Source organism: Anarhichas minor, unplaced genomic scaffold (genome assembly GCF_050575085.1).
Source record: "Anarhichas minor isolate MPS153535 unplaced genomic scaffold, ASM5057508v1 ptg000027l, whole genome shotgun sequence".
Lineage (NCBI taxonomy): Eukaryota > Metazoa > Chordata > Actinopteri > Perciformes > Anarhichadidae > Anarhichas > Anarhichas minor.
This window is the reverse complement of record NW_027466473.1, coordinates 11,734,760-11,756,309: the sequence shown is the minus strand read 5'-3', so window position 1 is coordinate 11,756,309 and position 21,550 is coordinate 11,734,760. Positions and strand designations below refer to the sequence as shown.

Here is a 21,550-nt window from a genome sequence, read left to right as displayed (position 1 = left end):
CCACCACTACTATTATAATAGTAATACGTGCATGACTTTTGTGTACCATGTCTGCACCTTTGCCTGTCTGTTTATACAGCAGTAACATTGGTTTTCTCAGACATGAGGAGACCGAATTCGGTGGCGTTGTCGATCTGACTCGGCCCGTTCCTGTCCTCCGGTTCGGCCGCTTTGGTCTGCTGCTGCAGGGGTCCTCGATTGGTGATGGACCAGGACACAGTGGGGGGTGGGGTGGTGGTGTGCTGCAGAGCGTCTGCTTGGCTGAGAGAGCAGGTGCTCCCGAAGCTGCTGCACAGAGCTCCCCAGTGTTGCTCGCACTGCCTGCGCAGCCGCTGGCCGACCCACATCCCGACCGTGTCGCCACACTTCAACATGAAGTTCATCAGCTCCACATAAGGTCTAATGGCCCAAGCACACACGAGAATATCTTTTTGAGTTTGTCCAACTTTCAAGACTTATGGCATATTTAGGAAAACACCACTTAAGGTCAGACTATAACTTTTTCACAGCAGATATTTGACTCATACACTTTTATTGCAGACTAAACTATGACTTTTAATATGACCTTTTTATGACATAAAAATGTCATTTTTACTCTTACTGACTTATGACAAATTATACCATGACTTTGTTTTATGACATACTATATCATGACATGTTTCATGACATACTTTACTATGATTTTTTTACGACATTTTTCATGATCTACTACATCGTGACTTTATGACATCCTATATGACATTTTATACTCGTGACAGTGTAGTGAATACTGGAATAGCAGTTGGACCGGTATTCGAGGAGAAGCTACTGACTTTTAAATTACATTTTTTATGACGTATTGAACTGTGATATTTTATGACTTTCTATACCATTAGTTTTTGTGATGTTTTTAAATTTTTATTTGACCATCTTTATGACATGCTGCACTATGACCTTTTACATATAATAGTAAGATATTTTACCTTTTAAACTACATTTATTATGACATTTTTGTGACATACTATTCTATGAATATTTTTATTTTCACAGTGCAGCGAATACTGGATCAGCAATTTGACCCTAAAGCAGATAGTAGGATGGCAGCAGGATCAATTCAGTGATTTATTGTACAGATATGCTTACAGAAGCCAAATTAAGCAGTAGGTCCGGCAGACAGGTGAGAGTAAGGCAGGTAGCGAGCAAAAGGGAAACAAGCTTTTTTCGACATGCTATACTATGACGTTTTTCCAAATTCTATACTATGACTTTTTTTCGAAATCATAAAAAAGTCATGTATTTAGCATAATTCTTAATTGAATGTTGAAAAAGTCATAGTATAGCATGTCGAAAAAAGTCATAAAAACGTCATAGTATAGCATGTCGAAATACTATACTATGACTTTTTTCAACATACTATACTATAATAACTTACAACAATATTACTTTTTAATGACTTTTTCGACATACTACAATATTTCCATTTTCATAACTTTTTTCAACTTGATATGACTTTTTATGATTATTTTTCGACATGCTATACTATGACTTTTTAATGACTTTTTCGACACACTACACTGACATTTTCATAACTTTTTGACTTGATATGACTTTTTAAAGTTTTTTTTCAATATACTATACTATTACTTTTTATATACTACTTTTTTTTTGTTAAACTGCGGGTCAATACTGCATTATTCCACAGAGGATGTTGGTGATAAAAGTTTACTGATTGTTTGTGTGTCTCTGTCTCTCACCCCGGGGGAAACATCAGGTGGAACTGGACCAGGTTGCCCATGGTATCCATGTGGTCTCGTGGTGCCAGGCAGAGCTGGTGTTTGGAGTAACACTCTCTCTGGAGCGAGAACACCATCTCTTTTACCGCTGAGCACCGGCGGCTCACACAGCTGAAGCGCTGCCGCAGTCCCAGCGCCATGCACCGCAACGCTTCCTTCACAAATGACTTTCCCTGGGAGGAGGAGAGCAACAGGAGGAATCAGTTTAATTTCTGATAGCTCGGTCAGCAAAGATGCATGTACTACAATGTGGAAATCTGGCATGGGATGTATGCCGTCTCCCCGGCTTCTGTCACTTCCTGTTTAAAATGATATGCCTACAGACTGTCCTTTATTTTCTGTGTACATTGGATCCACCAGACAGACATTAGGCAGGCATCAGTGAGACAAACTGAATACAAATAATGACCATGCATGTGTTGTGAAAGAGTGAGTCATATCTATCATTTTACAGAGTCAAAGTAGGTGTATGTGTGTCCACTTACCAGAAGATAGTTGAGTTATAGGCAAATGCAATATTTTCCTTTGTTGAGACACCATAGCCATTAACACACTAACGTTACTATATTGTTAAAAAGTCATAGTATAATATGTCATAGACGAAAATCTCAGTGTAATATGCCATACAGATGTATGTTATGTTTATGGAAACAGCTGCTTGGGGGTGGCCTAACTGCCACATCAGAATGCCAATCTGCTATGGCACAATATCCACATCTCTTGTAAATATATGAAGCTATACACGTACCAAATTTGATGCTTTCGTCAAAAAATGAACAGGTCAGCCGTAGCCACCCCGCTATTACTCCATTATATTCTATTTTCTTTTTTCTTTTGAATTGTCGTGCTGCAGCCCACCTGTGAGTCATAGCGCCCGGCGTTGTGCAGCAAAGTGAGACAGATGTGGTGCAGCCCTTGGATTTCACAGGAATTGTTGTTGAAACACTGAAACGTCCCACAGCCGACATCCCCTGAACTCACCAGGCAACTCTGAATCTCCGCTGAGAGAGACAGAAGGACATAGAGGGAGATCAGTATTAACATCACTACAGGGATACAGAAGCAAGTGTGTCTCTCAAATCACATGTGTGCTGTATTCTAATTAGAGAGGACAAAATAAGCATTACGAATACAATGATATCACACATCAGGATGACTTTGGGAACCTCCTGTCATGTCCAGGACTGCCTCGGTTCTACAGAAAGAAAAGTTAATGCACTTGTCATGTAATTTTAAGCTGTTATGAGTTCAATGTTCTTGTATTGTTTGTTTGGATTCTGGGAAGTTTGAGCATTTCTATAACACAAGCTACACTGTAGTAGACAGCAGGATAGGATGACAACATCATCCAGAGGAGACAGCAAGCTCAAACTGGACAACACTAGTGATGGAAAGCAATATTTCATTTCAGTTTGATAAGTGCTTGAAGCAATGAAGGAACTACTTCCCTGCAGGTCAGGTCGCCCTGCTGGTACGGAGGGAATGTGCTTTGACTGGATCGAGCCGCCGGAGTGACGCACTGAGTTACAGCCACTAACAGAGCAGGAGAGCAAAAAGAGAGGCGCGCTCTGCTGCCCGGCTCCGTCCGGGACATACTCAGCCGGCTATAGGGACACAATTAAAACTGATACAGGCTTTAGGGGTGCACGGCATGCAAACTATTCTGCTGATGCCATGAAAGGTCAACATATAGAAGATGCAAATATTAGGCAACCATCAGTCGCCTTACCGTCAGTTGAACTACATCACTTCACTGCATACACATCAAAGGAGACTCAGTAATACTATACTTTTAATACATATTATAACAAATGTTCATGGCAGTGCGTCGTCACCAAGGCTCTTGAACAGTGGCATCCGGTGAGGAGCATTGCAATGCCGCAGACAGACCACACATACAACATGCCCAATTGTATCGGTGCAAAATCTGGACGGAAGCCTAAAATACTGAAGGTTTTCTCAGCAGTAAATACACAATGCATGTCCAAAAAACAACACACTTTCATGAAATGCAAAAAGCGCGTATTCAAACACTAAACCAAGCTTCCCAAAAAAAAATGTCAGTGTCTCCAGGCGCATTTAGTCACAGCGTAAATTGATGAAAGGTACAGTTGAGGCAGCAGTACACCTGCTGTTAGTACTCACCTGTGCTCTGCAGGGACAGGCGCTTTTTGACTTGGCTCACTTGTTTCTCGTGGACATCATGCAGATCCGTGGTCAGCACCTGTTGACAGGCCAGGAGCAGAACAAACACAGCGGACACGTTCGCCGGCATGCTTTCGACTGACCGAAGCTTTGTATTCGAGTTTTTGGTTTGTATCGTCTGTTCGTTGCATAGGTTGGAGCAGCACGTGCGGGCGCAGCCTTGCAGAGGAGTTTCTGCTGTAAAGTATTTTCCGCGGTATGAAGGCTGAAATATATATAAAGCCACATGAGCACTGCGCGTTCACATTGTATCTCCACCAATCACAGCGCAGCCCTGTGGACACGCTACAATGGAGCCAACAAGTTTATCATTGATGAGAGAAAAAGAGGACCGACAGGAACAGAATATAGCTGCGATTAAATTAACTCGTTGATTGGACTTCGATCTGATTTAGTTTTCCTATTTATTATCCAATATCATTGGCGGACTGAGAGGCAAGGGTTAAACAAATGTTTTCCAGCATGCAAAGCAGCCTACATGGCACTGCATCACGTTTTCTTCATTTAAGGACGCCCATTAGTGCACTGCATCTCGTTTCTCCACTGGAAGGGCATCCTAGAGGAAGCTTTCATTTATTCTATCTCATGTTGTAGCTTACAAGAGAGCACTTCATCATGTCTTCTCCACTGGAAGGGCACGATCAACGACACGTTATCATGTTTTTGTTTTTATAAGGGCATCCAACAGGACACTTGTGCCCAATGTGTCCAATAAAATAATATTCTCTTATAGCAGCTGTCTTATATAAGGTCTTCCTGTTCCTGGAGTCTGCAGGAGGGTCAACAACTCAAGACATCCACACTCAATTACCCAATTGCCAGAGTGTGACGAGTGTGTTTGAGGGTTAGCAGCTGCTTTCTTGGCAGGGAAACGTGCAGTGAGAAACGTATCAGGCGCACCCAGAGAGAGAGAGAGAGAGAGAGAGAGAGAGAGAGAGAGAGAGAGAGAGAGAGGGAGAGAGAGAGAAGGGTCATGACATGGGGGGGAATCAGGTTTTACAAATGTTGTGTTTGAGTGCTACATTCCTGTAAACTGTCACTTTTTTCATCACATCTGCCTGATATGCTTATATGAATAAGCCTATAGTATTCTTATACAAAATATCGGGTACCACTCCCTAAAAAGGCACAATTTATGGGTTCATGAGTTGAAATGAATGGCTTTATTGACAGTTAATACATCATTTGGGCTAATGCTTTATAGCTCAGGTACATTTAATTACTGATACGAAGAAACATGGGGTTGCCAGGTTGGGTAAAAAAGAGCGTTTACCACATATATCTCAAGAAGACTAAGACGCTATAGCCATGCAGACTACTGCAGACGTCAACCCTGTTTAATGACCTATTAACATTTATAACTGCGGACTCAATACATAATAGAAAGGGAGAAACCCATGAGCATCTATTAATATATTACTGACATTTATAACTGAATTATTACCACCGAGAAAGGATAAACACCCGCCAACCACCTAATGCAACCCTACATTTGTTATTAATGGCTTGGTTACTGGTTAATGCACACACACAAACATAACCATGCTCTCACTAGCTCAGGCTATTGTTTTTGATATGTCTATTGTCAAAATGTTTTTTAGATATTAAAAAAAAAATACTGAATGATTATTTCTGACTTTAGCTTTGAGGTTGCCACCAGGCGGTGTATGTGATTAAGAAGGTGATTTTTGATTTTTTAAACTAACTCTTTAAAACTACAAGAGACAGGAAACAACAACAACAAAAAAAGACTACTTTGTCCTTTCAGATCGGTAATTAGGCTTTATTCGGTTACAATAACTGTTGTTTCTGACAATTTGTAAGCTATTGCGGTCACATCAAAGAGTAACATGCTGTTGTTTACAAGCCCAAGGTGAGTTATGCTTTGATTTTGATTTTCGGGCTTCATTCTTGCAGCCTACTTGTTGTGGTCGGGTTTTGTCTCTTAACAGCCATGACCGCTGACCCTTGACATCAACAGAGAAGACAGGCCACAGTCATGTGACACCATGGTATCAGCATCCGCCAAGCAAGTAAAAACAAAAAACAAACTCAATTCATGCTATGGCTTATCTACCCTGCATCCTAGAGGCCTACAGTGAAGATGGTTTAGGACAAGTGTGTGTGTGTTGTAGTGGGAGGTCAAAGTACAGAGGCAGGCTGTATTTATGCGTGTCCATGCTGGGGCCCAGTTGGGGAAGACATACTCTTTTGGGGGGTTAATGTTCGGACGTTCGTTAAGATAATTTTTTCCCTCCCTGACCTTTTCTAGCACGTTCTGTCTCATCCTGCTTCAAAACATCATCCCACAGCTTCCATCACACAACCCCTGATGACCACCCACGCAATGACCCTTCACCCCGACACTGAACACACTAATGCATACAGACACCACTGTGCAAGCAGCACACGTGCAGGAGCCTCTGGATGTTTCTGCATTCATTCAGTATCTGCTTTGTGATTACTGAACTCTAGAGGAAGCTTTGACCCTGACGTCTGGGTGTTTAAACTCAGATCAGTTGCTTGTCTTGCTCTTATGTATTCGGTTCACCATTTAATCGACTTCAAGAAAACATATTGCGGTTTTTTTCTTGTTTTACATGAAAGTAAACATACTGCTGTTGAGTTTAAAAAAAATACAACACACTTTTGAAGCTTTCAGCAAAGCTAGGGGTAAATAAGAAGATATGATTTTGTGATTTAGCTGAACTGATATGGAGGACCATGAGTATCACTTATATGATTAATAATTGAAGTGGTTAAAAAGTGATTAATCCATTGATTTATTCTTGCAAGTTTTTGCACCAAGCCAAAAAATAGGAGAAAAAAAATGAACTATTGGGTATTTTATTAATTGAAGTTTAAAAGGGCAATGAGGATAATTAAAATAATTTACAAATATTATCCATAAATTCAATTACTTCAGTGTAATACGTAAAAGCGTATTTAACTTAACACAGCACACAGCACACACACGTTATACACGCAAACGAACAGAGGGCATCAGATTTGTGGACACACTCTCTGACACACATTTGTGTTAACGTGCGGATCAATGTCAAAAACAAGTAGTTAAATCAATAAAGTTATGTAAGCTGCAATGACACGCGCAAATACCCAAAACTGATGGACTGAGGTTTAAGACTGGAAACTGCTGAGAAGTCCCTTTTATCCTGTGAGGAAAAACAAAACCAGACAGGGACGCCACTCGTGGCTTACGTCTATGACTTTTTACACAACATGCCACCGTTATGCATGCCTCTGCAGGGTCGATGGTATATTTTACAATACCGGAGCAACACATATAACTGACAAGACAGGCTCATGCAAAGTGTGCTGAGCCAGTCATCGCTCAACGCACTGCGACTTCAAGTTGTACACCTCATATAGTAATAGTTCATGTCCCGTCTCAAACACGCAGATAGGCCCTGTATATGTCTCATGTGGTGGAATCAGCAGGTTTGCCTCGAAAATGTAAGGCTCGGAATACTTTTGGGTGGATTTTGGCTTTGAAATGCCTAACTGAGAAAAACTACCCCACCTAGTGGTTCTGTTGTATGATTACACAGGAGACAAAGTTATTCCCATCACTCAGAGGAAAGAATTGACTGTGTGGCTTCAAAAACTAACACAATAGCTTTGCATACCGCAGAGTATCTTTACTAATAAAAAGGCACAGGTACTACAAATGGGTACAATAAGAAAAAAGTAGAGGGACAGGACGTCAACTGTGTTTAGTAAAGTACATAGGATGCACAATCAATGCTGCGTACTAAATACAAGCAACAAAAAGGAAATCTGACACAGTGTGATAGCTGCTAGCTGCTGATGAAAATATATCTACATAAATGTCTTTCAATGATTCAATCCGAGTTGGACAGAAACTGTAGGATCTTCTTCCTGTAATCCCCCCAGCTGAATGACTTATGATGAATCAGTGCTGTTTACAAGTTTAACATATTGTTAGTCAACATGTTTTTTGTGGAAAATGTCGATATCGCACATTTTTTAATAGGAAGAGCTGTGCAGTGAAAGTGCACCACTCCGCACTGTCCGACTTCCACAGACGAGCCATGAAACATCATCTCCCGCTGAAGACTTTGAATGCAGAAACAGTCCAGACGCTCGTCTTCTTCTTTGTCGTCCTCCTCTTGTATGATGTTCTCGACCTCACACTGTACTTCAGCTTTTAAAAACAGACCTCAGGGGGTTTTGGGCCCGGAAGCAGGTGGAGCCTCCTGTAGTTCTGTCTGCTCAGACGGTGCAGAATTACAACTCAACACGTTCTCCTCCCTCCTCTCCCCCGACAAGAAATCATGGATAGCAGTTTCTATGTGCGGCCGAAAAGTGTGGTTCATCTTGGGGTCGACGACCTGAGTGATGATCCTGTCCACACCGGACTCCAGCATACCCGATCTAGAAAAAACAGCATGCACAACATATCCTGTGAAAACAGTTGCACGATGACCTCATGTACAGTATTGCTGACTGGATTGAACTGCCATAAAATCATTAGCTGCAGACTAAAATGTTGCTCATCCTGAAGAAATTGAAAACAATTCTTCGACAAAAATATCCAACACTCATAAAGTAGCTGTTCACTTTACATTGTTGTTCCTTTGAATTGTACAGGAGGACGATGAAGACAGTTGAAAGTAACACTTACTGGACAACACTTTGTCTCAGTCCGTTCCGCATCTGGTTCTTGTTGATGGACGGGTTCCAGTCCTGTGTGCTCAGGTGCGACGTGACGTAGTTGTCAACTTTCTGTCGCAGGTTCTGATAGGCAGGCTGGCAGCAACAACAGGGACAGCGATGTAAACCCAGTCATTAAACAGTGATGCAGTCTAGAATACGGTAACATGGAAAGTATATTGTCACAACAATGAGAAGAACACACTGCTAAATGATTTATATTTAAACTAGCAACGAATTAATGCCTAACGTAAGCACAATATAACGTTAGTTAAGTAGCGACTGAAGTTACGAGCTTAGCTTAGAGTCTGGTTCTCTAACCACAGCGGTAACTGTAACGTTAGCCAAGGCGGTGTTGTCGTTAGCCGACTGGCTTACCTTCGTATCAACGTCGGCGATACAGTCTCGACGGAACTCGTCAAAAAGCCCACGGTTCTTCAGATGCTCCACGATCATACCGATGAGCTGCGGGTCTCCCGGTGGAAGGTTGCCCGGACTGACGTTAACGTTATTGCTACCTTCCGCCATGACAAACCCAAGTAAAGGTCTGCTAACGTACCTGCTAGCTAGCTGAGCCGTGGGCGCTTGTTTTCTACATTCGTGCTGTCCTCAGCAGACTGCGGGCGGAGTGACCGTCGTAGATGCTATGGTAAAAACAGGTAGACGCTGTATAACAAATCGAGCGCTTCGTTTCCAGTTGACACGCATGCGCATTCCAAACCTGACATCGGAAGTACTTCATTAAAGTGTGGGCTGGAAGGGTAAAACGTTTGCGCTTAAATCTAAAGGTAATATTTATTTAACACACTGGCTGAATTCTCAAAGCACAGATCGTTTCTGTGGTTGGGTCTTTAGACGGAGGGAATATGTTTCGTTAAGCTTTGAACCTACCAGATTTTAGACTGGACTAACGTTATTGTTGTTAAAGGTAACGATGGCTAGCGTTAACCAATGTTAGCTGTGTTGGCTAACACCAAATAATGTATCGCTAACTATCCTAATACTCACAAGCACACACCTTTAGATGTTACCAAATGTTAATCATTATTATGATCATGTGAGCTGAACATCGACAGCCTTGTAAACACAGATTTGTCTAAACTATCTTGCTGACACCGATTCATGCTGTCGGTTCATCTAATGCACCATAGTGTGATGAATTAAAGCAACTGACTGACACCTTTTTCAGGACTTAGGTGCCAGTGCCAGTAGCAACATTTGATTGGTTAATTGCGTGGCTGTAAAAGGTCTTTATTATGGGCAGTTGTCTGTTGACATGTTTTATAGGCTAAGCAGAGTCGTTTACTGTTTGTTTTTACAGCACTGGCTTGTCATATGTTTACTATCCTGCTTTGATATCATTGTTCAACCACACATAAATCTATGAGCACAGCGAAAAGACACACGTTGAGCTTCTTTGCCACATTGGGGTGTAATACAGCTGCTGTATACATGTCGAAATGGAATACTTGTTGACCTGGATCGTTTCATTGCTTGTTGCAGATGAGTGGTCAAGCAAATGCCAACAAAGAGTTTATGGAGCAGCTGCGGATGCAGGAGCTCTATGATCGGAGAAATGAGGGTGGCTCTGAACCCAACACCTACACGGACCCAGAGGATGGGACCGTGTATGACTGGGACCCTGAAAAGAAGGCCTGGTTCCCTAAAGTATGGACTTTTGTTTTCCTACTTCATATATTTGTTCTTAACTATTTTTGTTGCTGTCTGCGCAGCAGTCTTTGACATATTCATATTATGGATTGTACCTGTTCTGTTTAGACTTACTGTGTGCAAGTTTGCTTGACTTTGCAATGCATAGTAGGGCTTAACGATTTAGACATTTTGTTTTGATGTATGATTTGCGACATTAGAGGAAATTATTATTGTTATATCATTATTCTAATTTTCATTGAAAAACATGATAATGGTGCGATTTTTGCGGGGATCTGTACCAAACAAAGATGGTTTTCTTAAGCCTGTAGAATGTGATGTGTTGGCCAGGACATCTCTGCAGCATGACAGTATTTAATTTAAAATGGTACGTTGACATCACACAAATATATGAACAAATATTACACAAATTGTAATAGGCCATATTGCGATTTCGATTAATTATGATTCATATACTATGCTGTTCTGACCGGGGGTGCTGTGGCACAGCAACAATACTGTTAACATAACAGTTCAAGGTCTCTGGGGGGCGATTGTGGCTAACTGGATAGCAGGGCCGTCTTTCAATCAGAGGGTCAGTGGTTCGAACCCTGGCTCCGGCTCCGCTAGTCGCATGTCGATGTGTCCTTGAGCAAGACACTTAACCCCAAAATTGCTCCCGTAGTTGTGCCTACGGTGTAGAAATGTGATAGACTCTGAATTGTAAGTCGCTTTGGATAAAAGCGTCTGCTAAATGACTGTAATGTAATGTAATGTCTCCATCATACCAGCTTGTACTTGCCACTGACCACACTTGGCAATAAAATGCATTATTGGAAGCTGAAAATAGAGATGTCTATTCACCCTAAATTGGATCGCAGACCTCTTTTTGGTACGTAGTCGTAACAGTTTCAGTGTTCATTTTAAGTAGGTTTTGCTTCGTTTCTCCAGATAACAGAGGACTTCATTGCTGCCTACCAGGCCAACTATGGCTTCACTCAGGATGGAGATCCAGATGTCAACAAAGCTGCAGTGAGCAGCTCCAACCCAGCAGCCCCAGAACCACACAGCAAGCCCTCAGAAAAGGAGAAACCAGGAGATTCCTCCAAGAACCAGGACCCAGACCAGCATGAGACCGCAGCTAAAGAAGACAAACAGAAAGGGGAGAAGAGAAAACCAGACCCAGGTAAAGTGACATCCACAACCATAGAGAAGAGACAAAACCAGTGGATTAACTAACACACAAATGGTAAACAATGGTGTTTTTTTTATGTATTGATGTATGTTTCCACCTTTACCCCTGTCTACAATAGTGATCATTACCAGTATTCATATTATGTACAATTTCTGAGTTTAAGTTTGTACAAACGTATCATTTGAAAAATGCTTTTTTTTCCCTTTCTCGTTCTTGTAGGATGGTTTGATATAGAGGAAAATAAAAACACCAACGTCTACGTATCAGGTTGGTTTTGATGAGATCATTTCTTTTCTCATTGTCGAGGAGACAGCTGACTCTGTTCATCCTATCTCTCTCACTCTCTTCCTCCTCAGGCCTGCCTCCGGACATCAGCAATGACGAGTTTGCTGAGTTGATGACCAAGTGCGGCATTGTGATGCGGGACCCCGTTACTGAAGAGTACAAGGTCAAACTCTACAAGGATAAAGAGGGAAATCTGAAGGGAGATGGTCTCTGCTGCTATCTCAAGGTCCGTCTGTCCTTGCTTGTCTAAAGCTTCACATTTATAGTTACCACACCTGCGTGACCACATTCCGCATGGCTTTTGGCTCGAATGACCCAGTATAGAGAAGAAGTGTTAGTTGCAGTAGTATTGCATTGCACTACAGTGAAGTGACAGTGTTTGTTTGTGATAATCTCTGCAGAAGGAGTCAGTGGAATTGGCTCTGCGTCTGATTGACGAGTCAGAGGTCCGAGGTTACAGACTCCACGTGGAAGCAGCACGGTTTGAGCTAAAGGGCCAGTACGACGCCAGCAAGAAGAAGAAGAAGAACAAAGATTATAGGAAAAGAATGCAGCAGCAACAGAAGTACATTCTACTTCCTTGTTCCTTTTTAGTTAACCTCCCACTAGTCCCTCTCTGCATCTAGGGATAAACAGCCAAAATGCTCAAGTGGATTAAGAGAAGACAAGTAATTGAGTATTTTCTTGTCTGTGTCTTTGTCCGTGCAGACAGTTGGACTGGAGGCCAGAGAAGCAAGGAGAATTGAGGAAGAGACATGAAAAAGTTGTCATCATTAGGAACATGTTCCACCCCAGTGACTTTGAGGTGCGGAGAGACAAACACACACACACACACACACACACACACTGTCCGTTGAGGGTATTAATCTCTTGTGTTCTCTGTGTTGGCCTTCGTAGGAAGACCCACTGGAGTTGAATGAGTATCGTGAGGATCTGCGGGTGGAGTGTGAGAAGTTTGGGGAGGTCAAGAAGGTCATCCTCTTTGATGTGAGTTTAATGTCATTCATAGACGTAGAATGCTTTGAATTGTATGTTAGTGGCATCAATAAGGAGCTGGTGTGTGGTTGTGTTTGTGCTGCAGAGACACCCGGACGGCGTGGCGTCAGTCGCATTTAAAGAGCCTGAACAAGCCGATGCGTGCATAGAGTCGTTCAATGGTCGCTGGTTTGGAGGAAGGCAGCTGACTGCTGTGCTTTGGGATGGAACAACAGACTATCAGGTAAACCGAATGCAAAATACAAATGGGAATTTAGCAAGCAAGAAGGATGATGAAAATATTCCATTGAATTTAATTATGGAAATGCAGAATGGAGAATTTGTAAAGCTTTTGGAGCTAGTCATCACTCTTACCAACAAGTCATGTGATATTTGAGTTATTGTGATATCCTTGATTAACTTAAACTCTGCATCTGGAAAGAATTTGCGGCCTTAATGCTGATGCTGTTTGTGCAGGTGGAAGAGACAACGCGTGAGCGGGAGGAGCGACTGAAGGGTTGGTCCACTTTCCTGGAGGGAGGCGAGAAGGGCCTGCAGAACAACACTGCCAAGCCAGCAGAGGGCAGCACCACCGAAACAGAACCCACAGAACCCTCCAGCACCACGGAGCCCGAACAGCATCCCGAAACAGAACCACAGAAAAAGGAAAAGGAAGAGGAAGCAGACTCTACAGATAGCAGCCTGGAAGGAAGTGATGACGAGAAAGCCTAGATACTTAAATGCACATCTTTGGTCCCCATGGCAAACAATCAGGACAGTCCTGCTAGATTGTGAACTGTGGTAAACACCCGTTCTGTGCAGGTGAGGAAGAGGAGGAGGAGGAGGAGGTTTGAGCTGTTTTGTAATGTAGAAAAATAAAATTATGATTTTGTCTACCCTATTTTCACTATTTTGGTTTACACCGTAATTTGACCTGCACTTGAGAAGCTCAGCACAGCTTTCCCTGAATTTCAATGTGGCAGTTTGTTTGCAGTTTTGTGTTGATAACCCTGAAATATTGATGAATTACAAAAGACAACTTACACTGAACAGATATCAAAGGGACACTTACTTCGGGTTGAATCATTAAGTACGCAAATTTATATTGTTACATGGTATAGATCGTCATATCGCCCAAACCTTGTAGAAAGTACATATGTATGGTAGTAAAAAGTCAGAATATCATAACATCAAAATTCAAAATAAGTTTAAGTTTCAACGCAGAGCACACGCATAACAGAATGCTTTTTCATTTCCACAGTCGTTGCATTTTGTGCTTAAAACAGCAACTTCTTTTGTGATTTTCATTGATGGTACAGACAGCGTGCTGGCTACTCGGGTTCCAATGTGTCCAGACATGCATTATTTAATGCAAAAGGGACTTCAAAACAAGAACCAACACACTTAAATGTTCACTAGATAGATAGTGCATCCACTATATGAATGCAAACAAAAATAGATAATTGCGCTTTTCCTTTTTGGTGTCCAGTATCTGGATCTCTGAGGTGGTAACAGGGTCATGTGCTATATGACTACAAACTTACTATTACAAACACACACAATCCCTTTGGATGCTGTCTTGTAAATATGAGCATCGATGTGTTTAATAAAGTTGTTTGGATTTGTAACGTTCTGAAGTCTCATGACATCTCATTCTGAAAACTGTAATGACACAAGATACAGATTGTGTTTGATTTAAACCTTGTGACAAAGTGAGTTACAACCTGACCAACAGAGAAACGTCTCAGTGCAAAACTACAACTATGGAAAGTACACCAGAACTACAAGTAAATACTACAAATCCAATACAGTATCTGTGTTCAATAGATATGGAGAAAGGCAACAAGGTAAGACTTTCTGAGCAGGGGACACATACAGATGTTATTTTAGTGCTACACTTACAGTCAGGGCCATAAGTATTTGGACTGTGACACAATTTTTCTGATTTTGCCTCTTTACACGACTCCAATGGATTTGAAATGAAGCAGTCAATATGTGGTTGCAGTGTAGACCTTCAGCTCTAATTCAATAGATGAAACTTCAATATCACATTAACCGTTTAGGAGTTACGGCCATTTTTACACAGTATACCCCACATCTTCAGAGGCTCTAAAGTAATTGGACAATTGTCTGACAAACGGTTTCATGGCCAGATGTGGTCGGTTCTGTCACTATTTCATGACAAATGATGCAGATAATAGGATCTAAAATGTTAAATTAGCATTTGGTAGCTGGTCCTTGGAACTCTCAGCATGAAACCAAAAAGGTGTCAATGCAAGTGAAGGAGGCCATTATTAGGCTGAAAACACTTAACAAACCTATCAGGCAGATAGCAGAAAGATTAAGATTGACCAAATCAACAGTTTAGTACATTCTTAAAAAGAAGGAATTCACTGGCAAGCTCACCAACACCAAAAAGCCCAGAAGACCACGGAAGACATCTAAAGTGGTTGATCTCAGAATCCTTTCCGTGGTGAAGAAAAACCCCTTCATAACATCTACTGGAGTCCAGAATACTCTGGAGGATGTAGGCGCGTCATTGTCAAAGTCTACAATCAAGAGACGCCTTTTCATCTTTTGTCTGAATCTTCAACAAATACAATTATTTTGAATAGTTTTTAAGAGAAGGATAGCCTGATATTAAGATGAAATGGACACTCATTTTCCCCCATATTATTTATAGGCTATTAATTATATTAAAGAGATGTGGACAGTAAGATGAAAGAGTTAGTTTTTTCATGACCACAATTGTTTCTAAAGTTTGTCAGACATTTGACCTGTAGTGTGAGAAGTTTTACAACATGATCAATCAATCTATCAAGTTTTGATTGCAGTAGTAGACTTTTCGTGTCACTGTACTTTAGTCTACGTGACAAGTTTTTCGTGGATTGTAGCGTTTTGATTAGTGCTGGGCAACGATTAAAATTTGTAATCGCGATTAATCGCATGATTTTTCCGCGATTAATCGCATTGTTATGAGCAAAGTTCAATAATGAATTCAAAAGTAGTGTATTGCGCACTTTTATTTTAAAAGTACTGCTATATGAACAAAAACGCAGTAAAATTTGGTTTGCAAACACTTTAAACAAATAAGGTTCTTTTTAACAGCAGTATTCCCTTTAGCAGTTATAATACAGTTATGATTCTGATAATAGATATTCAGCCGGTGTTCACAACTTTATCTTCATGTGTGTTATAGATGCAATTTGAAATATACACCTTGAAAACTGCAAACCTATCTACGTCATGTGATCAGTTTGTAACTCCCTGCTAATGATTCTCAAACTTTGGAGCATCTACACTCCTGCCTCACCACTAGAGAGCACTGTGATCCTGCTGGTGCCTCTGATGGCTGGTGAACTTTGCTTTATTACAAAGTAGATATCAGAGTTATGTCACATTGGCACCATAACAGGACTGGCTTTTTAAAGTTTAAGTTTTGAAACCTTGCAAATATTTTCAAGGTTTCAAAATAAATATTGCTTGCAGAAAGCAGTGGAAAGTAACTATGTACATATAATGTGCTTAAGTCAGATTTGAGGGTAATATGTTTTTTCTTAGTCACTTAAGTGACAACATTGTTCAGCGTCCGAATCATTTAGTCGCATGTGCTCATTTATAAAGCCTCTTCATTTCATGTCCTTTGGCACATTCATGCAAATGATTATGTACGATTGTCTGCATGTTTGCTACATTATCAATTCTTACATCATGTTGATCAAAATGTATTGTGGTTCTCTGTTGAATACACCCAAAAACATCTTAGTTCACTGCATAAGTCATTACATGAAATACGGTTATGTTGTTCTGTAATTGAGAGGAAAACCATTTTTAAATTCAGAATTACAATAGTAAATAACATATGTAACCAGGGAGTGATTGAGAGTGGTGGTGCGGTTCTGTTTCATAGATGAAAGTATGCAGGCTGAGTAACATCAACAAGTAACATGTTGATTTGTGCCTCAACAGACTCTTGACCAGAGGGGAAGGAGATCAGATTTAACCAAAGTAGATTTGGTACCTTCAAGGAGAACCTCAGTTGGAGTTGTACTTTACTTAAGTATTTTTGCCATATCAAACAATTTTGAGCCAATTTTAATGCAAAGATATTATACAGTAACTCATATAGTTTCTTTGTAAATACATTGAACACAATACTTGAACACTGTGTTCTCTGTTTTCCAATAAACTGTGACTGCAACACAATTTGACAGTAATGCAACAATATTATATGAGTCAACAAGAAGGCGCAGACAGAAAGATATGGGGCAGGAGCAGAGACGGAGGAGGAAATGGACAGAGCATGTGAAAGCAGGGTCTGTGTGTGAGTGTGTGTGTGTGTGTGCGTCTGTCTGTGTGTGTGTTCTGTTCCCTGGAGTCCACCCTGGAGATCGCTTGGGAAAAAGACCTCTAGGTCTGCCCGAGGTCTGACATGCAGCCAAGAAAAGCAAGACTAAAATAGTGAGAGAGAGAGAAAGAGAGAAGAAGAGAGAGATAGAGAGAAAGAGAGAGATGGAAGACGGAGAGGGGGTGAGAGGAAGGAGAGCTGAAGAGATGGAGAAAGAGTGTGGACAAAGAGCTTTGTATCTGTGGAGAAAATGTATGGAAAATAAAAACATTCACATGGTGTCACACACACACACACACACACACACACACACACACACACACACACACACACACACACACTGCTGATTGGAACCATATGCCGACAGACAGAGAGAATAATGGGAAACTGTGAATTGTTTGATTTGTTTTCCCTCTTTGTTGCGTTGCAGAGTGGATGGAGAGTGGCGGGAGTGGAAGGCGTCCATGACCAAAGATGACGATCAGCCATGGGAAATTCCAGCCAGTAGATGTGTCCAATGAGCTGCATGGACAACAGGTCCTGCTCCATTAACAGCGTGCATGAAGGGGGGGGGGGGGGGATTTCTCAGTGTGTGAACTAGGAACTTGAGCAATGAGGTGCCCACAAAGTCATGTACTGAGTACAAATGGTGATTCTGACACTCACTGATCACAAGCCAATTTTACTGTTGACCAATGAAGTTATTTCTCTCTCTCTCTCTCTCTCTCTCTCTCTCTCTTTCACACACACGTACACACATAACAGACTTTTACTGATCCTCTACAACAAACCCAAAAGCTGCTGTTTGTTATTCGGTAAATTCAATTAACTATTTAATAGAACAGAGAAAACGCCTCCGTAGTTGGCCTCAACGAGGACAACGACGTCTCAAGGACAAGACAATAATACTTGCGTCTGTCATGAAAAAGCAGGTGACATGGATAACAGTGATTCCACCTTATGATGCAATTGAATAGTTGAGTTCTTAAAAAAGTATGGGAAAGGTATCTAGCAATCAATCTTTCTGTTTTACTTTCCATTTGGAGTGTTGGGCCAGCTTTTTAACTGGTGAGACAGGATGAAGACAAACACCTGTGCTCGACAGTAAACATGCATCTAGAGTGTTAAGTTCAGAGATACAATAGAGTAAGGACATTTTTGGCCAGTTACACATGTTTCCAATAACTGAAAAATGACTAAATAAATAAATAGAGGAAGCAAGTGAGTGGGAGACCGAGAGTGAAAAGAAGGAGGAAAAGCAGGGTTGATTTGCTGCAGATGCTCCACTCTACTGGGAAAATGACATAAGGTTGATTCTTTATGGAAATGGGCGTGTTTTTATTGGTATGTGGGTTAGTGAAAAAGACTGTATCTTGCATTTTCAAAACAAAATTGCACCAGCGGAAGGGACCAGCAGCAGCTTAATGATTACAGAAGTGAGTCTGCCATCATAAGGTGGTTTGAGTCTTGAACAGGGGGAAAGAACAGATGAAGGTACACTTCTCTACCTTTACCAAGATACCCTTGAGCAAGGCAGCCTAGTCTCTTCATTCTCCATCTTGTGTTCTTGTAGAACGTAATCCTGGTCGAGGAAAAGTCACCAATTTGAATTAATTCATGTAAAATGTACTTTTATTTTCAGTGTTTTTTTGGTTTAAACATGTTTAGTTATGCATAGCTGCAGATCATTTTATTTTGAATATAAAAAAAATGCATACATTCCAGATTTTACATCCAGGAAGCACATTAATATCACGAACCTCAAGCTGCGACTGGACCTCTGAACTTGCGATGAATTTTGTTTTGGCCACTTGGGGGCAGCAGAAAACACAACACTTGACAAGTAAGCTTTAGTTTGTTAGCCAAGTATAAAAACACTTTTTGCAATATTCTGTATATAAATGAATAAATGCAAACAATCTCAAGTAACTAAGAAGGCAGAAAAGGAAAAAAAAAAATGAAAAAAAAGAGCAAAACCTTTAGGGAATGGTCTCCATTTATTTTAGCATAACAACAGCCGTGTGAATGTTCAGAGTCCTGACCACATCTCTCTCTCTCTCTCTCTCTCTCTCCCCTTTGCTATGTTCTGCTTTCTCCCATGGGATGTGTGGTGCTGTATCCTGTGTGTCTGATCATGTGTCCTCTTTTCACACGGAAACTATGACTGAAACACACACAGAGACTTGCTTTTATCACTTAGGAGGACATTATATATGAATCCCCTGGAGACATCCCCTAACCTAAAACCAAGTCTTAACCCTAAAGTTTAATGGTTTACCGTACCTTGTGGGGACCAGACCCCAAATGGGAGGTGAGTCCCCGCAATGTAACTGTGTGTAGACACTATGTCCCCACAATGTGATTAATACAAGTTAGACATAAATAATCTGCAAACATTTGCACATTCACTTGGACAAGACAGTTTTGTAAAGCAAAAATAGTAAAATTGATAGTTTCCATCCATCCATTTCTCTTGCCATTGGTCTTAACAACATGGCCAACAGCAATCATTTACAAAATGCCTATTCCACCAATTGAATGTGTTAATTTTAATCAATATTTTTCTCATCAAGTCAGTATTTCAAACAACCAGAGAACCAATCCAAGAGTTGCAACAACTTGGCATCGGACATTTGAACACTACAAGAGTGTCTCTGTTTCTCCTGTGAGTTGGAATCATAACTCTGACTCTCATTATGTCTCTGCTTTAACACTACGCCTCAGGCCCACAGTTGTTATTTTAAATCTTTGCTAATTGTCAGACTTTGGCTTGGTTCCTTTCCTTCACCTTATGAAATCCAGTTCATGGAATTAATGTGTTATGTGTCCTCTGTGTGTGTGTGTGTGTGTGTGTACGTGGTGTGTTTTACAGTCTGGCGATATCAATGTATTCAGGGCATGCTTGTGTAAATAGAGTGAAGTCACATGCAGGGATCGTTTCCACTTTCCTTTTCATGAATAATATTATTGTAAACTATCTGTGACCTAACCTTTTCTGCTATAACTTTCCTGCTGAATAAAAACACATGTGGCTGATTTGGGGAAGGCTGGCCGCTGCTCCAGCGCTGGGTTACTGATTGATGACATCATGGCTCCCCGGTGTGAAAGTGGCAGATAAGAGTAACTCTAGGTGCTCATAAAGTTTGAGGTTGTGCTGTATTTTAGCTTCTAGTCCTGATAACAATGCCAAGTGTTTTCCCCATTGGACTTTAGTTTTTCATAACTGATAATTACAGGTTTGTTTGAGGTATTTATGTATTTATATTCTACTGGTGATTGTTTTTGCCAAGTCACTCTTTAATTTGGACATTTGTCAGTGCTTAAGTGAACACATGAGGGAGTTGTGTGTTTGGATGGTGAGTATGTGAATGGATATGTGGATGTTATGCAAGAAGGATGTCTTGTCTTCAAAAAGCACAGAATATGTGGGGAAATGGGGGAAGACTGTGAATGTGTGTGAAGTGATGGTGGTCGTGTCTGAGGGCCTGATTTCAAGGTCGGACAGGAAATGCCTGTGCAGATGGGGGACACTGAGAACAGTATACAGGAAACAGCCTACTCTGCAGCTGTGTGTGTGTGTGTGTATTTATATGTGTGCTTGTGATTAGCAGCAGCAGTTTGCTATTATATATTCAGAAGAGGCAATAGATGAATGCAGTAATAGTCAACAGAACTGACGGTGGCATGATACACCACTACAACTGAAAATGTCAGGCATGTCTCTTTCATTCTCTTTGTAGCGCTGCCACTCAATATAAAGGGCAGATTGTGTTGTTTGGCATTGAGAAACTTAAAAAGGATTGTCGAAAGACCAGGTTAATAAGCAGTAGCAAGTGCATAAAAGGTGGCATTTTGTAACAAAAAGTTTACTGAAACAAAGGCAAAAATGGAAAATTTAAACAAACTGAAGTAAAAACAACACAAATCTAATGAAAGCTGCAGCCTCACAGCAAGCTTCACCTCCTTCCTTCCCTCTTCTCCAGTGAATGGCATTTTACATTCTCAGCCATAATTAACGGAAACCTACAACTGCACAGGTCAGTACAGGGTGAACTAAACAGAGCAAGCATCAAAATAAAAATAAAAAAGATTAGTTTGTTGCTGCTGATATCACAATGTATCTACGGGCACCCATGCACAGCAATGAGCACACCAAATGTAAATAAATGTAATTGACTGCAGAACTACTTTACCTATCTTCCTACATCTCCACAGTGCCCATCCCCTCCATGCTGAGGACATAATGAGGCAAACCTGTTCACATTATCCCTGATTGAGCAGCTGATCTACCCTAACAACCCAACATCATCACACACAACAGGGTGAATCCCTTTTACCGGATCATAATCCCATGAAACCACCAAATTAAAGAAGTTATTTCGATAGCTCGATTAATAATTTATAAAGTAAACAGAAACGTTGGAC

General features: G+C 41.0%; 2 protein-coding genes across 2 annotated transcripts; one reads left to right on the top strand and one right to left on the bottom strand.

Annotated features, from left to right (window-relative positions):
- Nucleotides 1-56: 56 nt before the first annotated feature.
- Nucleotides 57-9,266, bottom strand: LOC142959909 (uncharacterized). The gene is made up of 7 exons (XM_076101422.1): nucleotides 9,051-9,266; nucleotides 8,644-8,768; nucleotides 8,183-8,393; nucleotides 3,918-3,996; nucleotides 2,631-2,773; nucleotides 1,734-1,945; nucleotides 57-399 (listed from the first exon to the last, which is right to left on the bottom strand). The coding sequence occupies exons 1-7, from the start codon at nucleotides 9,198-9,200 to the stop codon at nucleotides 72-74; spliced, it is 1,248 nt and encodes a 415-aa protein (XP_075957537.1). The 5' UTR covers nucleotides 9,201-9,266; the 3' UTR covers nucleotides 57-71.
- Nucleotides 9,267-9,310: 44 nt separating this feature from the next.
- Nucleotides 9,311-14,409, top strand: htatsf1 (HIV-1 Tat specific factor 1). The gene is made up of 10 exons (XM_076102747.1): nucleotides 9,311-9,460; nucleotides 10,176-10,340; nucleotides 11,274-11,508; nucleotides 11,737-11,784; nucleotides 11,874-12,028; nucleotides 12,204-12,367; nucleotides 12,511-12,607; nucleotides 12,700-12,789; nucleotides 12,884-13,021; nucleotides 13,255-14,409. The coding sequence occupies exons 2-10, from the start codon at nucleotides 10,176-10,178 to the stop codon at nucleotides 13,507-13,509; spliced, it is 1,347 nt and encodes a 448-aa protein (XP_075958862.1). The 5' UTR covers nucleotides 9,311-9,460; the 3' UTR covers nucleotides 13,510-14,409.
- The last annotated feature ends 7,141 nt before the right edge of the window (nucleotides 14,410-21,550 follow it).